Consider the following 6,570-nt stretch of genomic DNA (forward strand, 5'->3'; position numbering starts at 1 on the left):
CTGGAGGTCATCAACCAGCCTGTGAGTCTGTGCCCATCCCCTGCAGTCCCATCCGCAGCTTCCAGGTCTCCTGCCTTCTCCGCCTTGGAGGCTCAGAGCCCCTTCTTTCCCTCCGGGCAAGCTGAGACACCCTCCATGCCCATCCCTGTGAGCTCCGATGCCCTCCCTCCACCTTGCTGGGCACTGCCCTCCCCTCCTCTCCCCTTCTTGCACGCCCGCATCTCCTCTCTTCCCATCTGAGCTACTCAGCTCCCACACTGGGCAAGACTGGGCCGAGCTGCCTCTGCACGGTCAGTCCGAGGGGTGCTGGGGATGGGCAGCACTGTGCGGGCAGGTTGCTTTTGCGCAAGAATGGGCCAGCACACGGCATCGTTAACAGCCCATCCTTGCCAAAGCCCTGCCAATGAACGTCCTTGCAGGCACCGGCTGGTGACCACAGCTGGGAGCAGGCCCCCGGGTGTCTTTATTTGGCATCTCCAGGAGGAATACGGTGTATGGAAAGGCCCCATGCAGCTAAGGGCTCTGCTGCTGCAGAGGAGGCAGCGCTGTGCTCATGTCCCACGTGCTGCCGTAATGGCCTCGTGCTTTTTATCGGGGCTCTCGGAGCTTCATCTTCTTCGCCAAGCTAAAGGAGAAACCAAAAGGTGTTCAGCTGGATGTCCAGAGAAGAGGGCAGAGACCTCCTGCCCACCAGCTCTGGTCTTGGAGGCTTTCTGTGGTCTCCAAGACAAGCCCTGCCCTGCAGACCCAGGCCCATCAGCCGAGAGCTGGCAGAAGAGAGGCCAAACCCCGGAGGAACCCACCCCTGTCCCCATCCGCCCCTCTTCTGCCCGCGGACATCTCCCTGGGGCTGGAAGGCAGCTGTGACTCAGGGGCACAGCCTCAGGACCCCGCTGCTCTCCTGCTAGCCAGCTGCCAGGAACACACAGTCCTTCCCGCGTGCTGCTGCCCGGGCAAGGGAGGAACGTGCCACTGCAGGAAAATGCCTCCTGTGCTTGGAGATATTTACCAGAGGAACTGCTCTGGGGCCGTTGCCCGCAACCTGTTCACCTCCGTGGCCTTTCTCCACTCCTCCTGGCGGGCTCTGTACGGCTCCAGATTTGCGAGCACCTGTCTTGCCCGTGGTGGCCGGACGCTGCAAGGGCAGGGACAAATTCCCTCTCGCACCCTGTCTGAGACTCTGCCTGCCCTAGTCCCTGCCCGCCCCTGCCCGCTCCTGCCCCTGCGCCCACGCTCCCTTTGGCCCCCGCTGGCCCCTTCAATGTGGGACAAGCTTCAGGCACGTGCTGGGGGGCTGCCCAGAGTCACCGGGCATCGGGGGCTAGCCCAGGCCATGCCCGTCTCAGGGGCAGGGGAAACCCAAGGGGCCGTATCCCTCAGGGCTCAGGGCTCGGCTTCCTTGACCCCGGAGCATGCTGGCCCCATCTGCTCGACTCTCCCTGGCCTTGCCGGCTGCTGCCACACACTTACTCGGGCTGTGGTGTCTCCCACCAGGGGGCTGGTGTCCTCGTCTTCTCTGCTCCCTGAGGGGAGAGAGAAGCCGTCGCTGCTGCCAGAGGGGCCAGAGTCTTCTTTCTCCTGCTTTCAGATGCTCCGGGATGGAAGGCAGCATCTTCCTCTGGCCTCCGGTGCTCTGCCACTGGTGGCAGCTGTTGTGCGAGGCAAAGAAAGAGGAGGCAGCTCAGACATTTTTCTCTTTCTCCAACCAAGGCTACATTAAGGGCTCCGTCCCTCAGCCATTGAAGCCAAGGGACACTTTGGGTTCCTCCTCTCTACCCCAAAGGGCTTGGCAGTGAACCCTCTACTTCCTCTAGATACCGAGGCGTAACAGAGATCCCGTTCACAGAGAGACCCCTGGCAAGCCCAGGATAGAACGATGGAGTCCTGCGCAAGACTGCAAGGAGGAGCCGAAAGAAGTCCCAGAACGAAAGCATCCAAAGGGATCCTTTCAGCCTCCTCATCCGCAGAGCGGATGCCGCCTTCCTGCACGGACGTAGGACGCTATCGTGACGCAAGTCCGTATCACGTACCGGGACACATCTCCCCTGCCTGTCGAGAGCAGGCAGTCTAGCTTCAGGAGCTTGCTTCCTCTTGATGTCTCTGCCCTTCTTTGCAGAGTCCCCCGCAACTGGTGGCAGCACGCTGCAAACACACCACATGAGGACTTTGTCTGGGGACAGCGGGAGCATCTTCTCCAGCTTGTCCTCAAGAGCCAAGCCCGTGCCTCACCACAACACCTGCTACACACTTCCCAGCCAGCAGGAAGAGCTAAGAGCGCACGTGCTCCTAACCGCTCGGCACGAGGACAGCCAACGTGGCCAAGGGCAAGAGCTCCCACAGGCAGGGCCAAGAGCGCGGGCTTTCCCAAAGCCAGCTCTCCGAGACTCTCACCTCCCTCTCCGCACTCCAGCCTCAGACTTTTTCCTTTCTTCTCCCGTCACCTTCCCATCACTCATCCGAATTGGAGGAAGACGCCGATCAGAAAGGAAGCCTTGGCCGGGAAGAGCCCCTGAAGAAGAACAAGAGGAAGCTCCTCACAGCTGCGTCCGCGGAACACTTGGGACATGAAGGACGTGCCGGCCTTCCTGTCCAAGCCCGCTCCCCTTCCCTGAGGGCCGTGCTGCTCCCAGAGTGTTGCTGTCCCACTGCTTCCTTGGGTCCCCACTCAGAAAAAGGGGGGCCTGCTGGGACACCTTGCGGGCTTGAGAAGGCATTCTCTTTGGCATGGAGGACGTCGGTTCCTAAGAGGGGAACGTACCCAGAGTTGCTTGGGGCTTGGCGCTGGATCTGCGCCTTGTTCCACTTCCGTGGATGTAAGCACTTTCAGGCAATGCTGCTGACTCCTCATCGATGTGCACAAAGCTGGAAAGAAGAAGGGGACACCGGTTTGAATGACGCGCAGCACAGTCCACTGCAGCCTCTGGGAAGAAGCTGCTCACAGCCCTCCAGTTTTGCAAAGGAGAAGGCCTAACAGGTTGGCAGCACACAGGAGGAGACCGAGTGGCACAACACTGTTTGTCCTCAGTCTCGCTCAAGGGAAAGGGAAGGAGCCGATGAAGCTCTCTGCACAACGGTCCCTCGTTGCGCCTCCAAGGCAGTTCCCACACAGGCTGGGAAGGTAAAGCAGGCCCTCTTCCCTGGGACTCCACCGCAAGACAGCCCGCTTTGCAAAGAAGCAAGAGGCACCGCGGACTTCACGCAGAAGCACTCCTTGGGCAGAGTTATTCCCACCCAGCTGCAGGAGGAGACCAGCCCTGGCAGCAAGGCCCTAGGCAGCTCCCTGCGGCTCGAGCAAAGAGGGGCTGAGAAGCTGCGCGCTTGGCCCGTCCAGAAGCAAACGTACTCACTTTGCTAGAGAAAAACATACTCACTGTGGGAACACGAAGACGCCTCCGGGAGGCATCCGGAAAACGGTCCTTTCTGTGCGGGCTACAATCAAGGGCCTCAGCCTTGGCGTCTGCAACAGGGACAGAGACATGGCAGGGGGTCCCCAGGGAATTTACCCGTTGGTCACAAGGGCACACAACCTCTCCGCCACCCACAGCCCAGCTGCCTCTCCACCACCCTCCTGGGCCTCTGTGTCCTGCCCAAAGCTACGAGCCTCTCCACCATCTTGGCCTTTTGGGGTGGCAAGACCCTGCTGGCGCTGTGTCTGCAGGAGCCAAAGCACGGGCCACACCAGGGGCCTGGCCTTGCCTCAGCTCGTCCCTGGGGCATGGCTTTCTGGAAGCAGGAGGGCAGGCCCAGCCACAGGTGCCGTGGCAAGCCTGCCCAAGGCCATGCCTTTAACCCCGTTGCAAAAGAGTTAGCGGGCGTACGGAAAACGTGCCAAACTCACTTGGAGGAAAGCGTTTGCCAGCTTCCCTGTCTTATCCACCTCTCGGAGCAGGTTTTCAAAGAACCTCATGGTCACCCTCCCTTCTCGGCACAGCAGGATGCCCACGTTCTTGAAGACAAAGTCGAAGTTCTTGCCTTTGGACAAGGCCCACACAAAGACTTTCACGGTCGCCTTGATGCACTTCAACACCTTCTCCTTGGGAACGTGGAGGCGCAAGGCGACCTCGGTGTAGATCACCTCCGCCGCTTCTAAATCCTCTGCGAACAAACCACCCAACAGCAAAGACACTTGATCAGCCCTTCCGTGGACTCACATCACCCTTCAGCACAACGGCCCCTCGCGAGCCCACCAACCCTCCTCCCACACCACCGACCCCCCATTCAGCAGCAGACGTCCTGCCTTGGTGGGCCGGAGCCCTGTCCCCACGCAGGCTGCTGCCCCTATCCAGGAGCAGAGAGGGCCATCCGAGGGCAAGGACACCACACCAGACACACTCCCAACCCCGTGGTGCCCCGCAGCCACCACCAGTGTCACAGCAGAGCCATGCCTGGCCTTGGGGCCTGCTAACCCTCTCTCCTCTGCTGCCAGCCAAACTACAGCTCACTCCGGCCCCTTTTAAACTACCAGCCGCCTGCAGGAGCGAGCAGCAACGCTGGCATGGAGCAGCGTTGATGGGGAGCATCAGCTTCATCATTGCCAAGTGACTCCACAGCAGCACCTCCAAGAGAGTGCTCTCCAGCAGCAGTCAGTGCAGCATGGCACCCAGAGAGCCCCCCGCAAGGGCTGCAGAGCTGGTGGGTGGCAGGAACCCCAGCCGTGACACAGGGGGAAGCCCAGGTCCGAAGGTCTCATCTTACCAGGCTGTGATCTCTTTTCATTGGGCAGCTTCTTCCCCACCAGAAAGGGCTTGTCCAGGTTGAACACCGGTCTCTCAGCCTTGAAACTCTCCAGGTTTCCGTACCAGAAGGTGTTTTCCGTAATGTGCACGGTCCCCACACCCATTAGCCTGACAGTCTGAAAAGAAGGGCAAGCAGGGAAGAAAAAGCAGGCATTTTTCAGATGGGACAAAGGAGGGAAGGCTTGTGTGGCCTTGACTTAGGGTGATCTGTGGCCCTGCCGGCCCTGCTGCTCCAAGGGCCAAGCCGAGGCATGCAGGAAAGCTTTGGAGAAGAGCCTTGCGCTGCGCACGGTGCCCCGCTGCCTCCTCTCCAGGAGCTGCAAGGTGCAGGACACGCAGCGGAAAGCGCCCACAGCCTGCGAAGGCCCAAGAATTGCCAACAGCTGAGGAATGGCTCAGCCCTGGCCTGGGCTCTCTGGCTGGTCATTACTCCCTGCCAGCAGGGCTAAGGAAGGCTCCAAAGAGGAAACCCTACGATCATCCTTGGAAAGCCTGGCTTGGCTTCTGTTCTGCGTTCACAGGAAAGTTGGTCTCTGGCCAAACTGCCAACTCTCCTGCTCTCCTGGGACATTTTGTCTGCTTTCTAAGCTGGGTGAGCAATCAAGGTGCTCAATGGCAGGGCAAGGGAGAGGTCAGGAACCCCCCCGTGGTCTGAGGGAGGAGGAGGAAACCAGCCCCACCTTCTTCAGCAGTAGCTCTTGTCGATAGCACTCAGACACGCTCTCCCAAATTTTAGTGATATCTGGGGAAGAAGAGAAAGACGGGCCATGCGTGAAGTCATCAAGCTCACCACCATCCCGCACTTTCCCAACCTCAGGTCCCCTTCTCCAAATGGGGCCCTCTCCCTGGGGCAAACCACCAACGCATCTCCACCCCAGAGAGAGGACGACGCTGTGCCCACCGGGGCCTCGGGGGAGCTGAAGGCCTTACCGTCCTTTGTGAAATCTGCAAGCTCTGGAGACAGCGCATGCAGGAAATCAGAGGAGAACCACTCCATGGCTGCAGCTCCTCCTGGCCCAGCTCCTTCACTCCTCTCCACCTCACCAAACAGCCCCGGCGCTACGGCACCGCCTGCCTCTGCCTCCTCCTCCTGCCTGCAAAGCAGCTCCCAAGAGCAGAGCGGTGGCGAGAGCAGCCCCCACGCCTGGGCTCGTCCCTGACTCGCAGGGCAATGTGGGTTGGGGTGCCGTGGGGAGAGATAAGGTGTGCCGGAGAGGCGGGGTGTCCCATTGTGACCACAGCCCGTGTCACAGGCGGGCTGCAGGGCCAGATACACACCCACACACACCCTTCTCCCCCCCGGGCACCCTGCCAGGCTTCGACCTACACGGGGAAGTAGGCTGCACTGGCCATTTTGCCTCCATCCATCCCAGGGGCCAATTCTCCCCAGCGAGGCCCAGGCATCAGGTGCTGAATCACTTCCAAGACTCGCCTGGGGCACAGGCAGACATGAGCCTTATTCTGTGGGAGATGTCTGTAGATAGAAGTGGGGCAGATGGGGACAGGGGTGGGTTCCTCCGGGGTTTGGCCTCTCTTCTGCCAGCTCTCGGCTGATGGGCCTGGGTCTGCAGGGCAGGGCTTGTCTTGGAGACCACAGAAAGCCTCCAAGACCAGAGCTGGTGGGCAGGAGGTCTCTGCCCTCTTCTCTGGACATCCAGCTGAACACCTTTTGGTTTCTCCTTTAGCTTGGCGAAGAAGATGGAGCTCCGAGAGCCCCGATATAAAGCACGAGGCCATTACGGCAGCACGTGGGACATGAGCACAGCGCTGCCTCCTCTGCAGCAGCAGAGCCCTTAGCTGCATGGGGCCTTTCCATACACCGTATTCCTCCTGG

At 60.4% G+C, this 6,570-nt stretch overlaps 1 protein-coding gene across 2 annotated transcripts; it reads right to left on the reverse strand.

Moving 5' to 3' along the window:
• Positions 1-496: 496 nt before the first annotated feature.
• LOC148055991 (coiled-coil domain-containing protein 81-like) lies at positions 497-5,728 on the reverse strand. 2 transcript variants are annotated; one of them, XM_087755319.1, is made up of 11 exons: positions 5,667-5,728; positions 5,417-5,478; positions 4,696-4,852; positions 3,839-4,095; positions 3,372-3,457; positions 2,759-2,862; positions 2,392-2,509; positions 2,031-2,142; positions 1,471-1,649; positions 1,010-1,135; positions 497-625 (listed from the first exon to the last, which is right to left on the reverse strand). In XM_087755319.1, exons 3-11 carry the CDS (start codon positions 4,838-4,840, stop codon positions 589-591), a joined length of 1,164 nt encoding a protein of 387 aa, XP_087611445.1. In that variant the 5' UTR covers positions 4,841-4,852; positions 5,417-5,478; positions 5,667-5,728; the 3' UTR covers positions 497-588. The 2 variants fall into 2 exon arrangements, with proteins under 2 accessions (XP_087611445.1, XP_087611446.1); XM_087755320.1 differs by lacking the exon at positions 2,031-2,142.
• Between the last annotated feature and the right edge of the window lie 842 nt (positions 5,729-6,570).

Source organism: Nipponia nippon, unplaced genomic scaffold (assembly GCF_047370975.1).
Source record: "Nipponia nippon isolate SJK-2023a ecotype South Korea unplaced genomic scaffold, ASM4737097v1 scaffold_19, whole genome shotgun sequence".
Lineage (NCBI taxonomy): Eukaryota > Metazoa > Chordata > Aves > Pelecaniformes > Threskiornithidae > Nipponia > Nipponia nippon.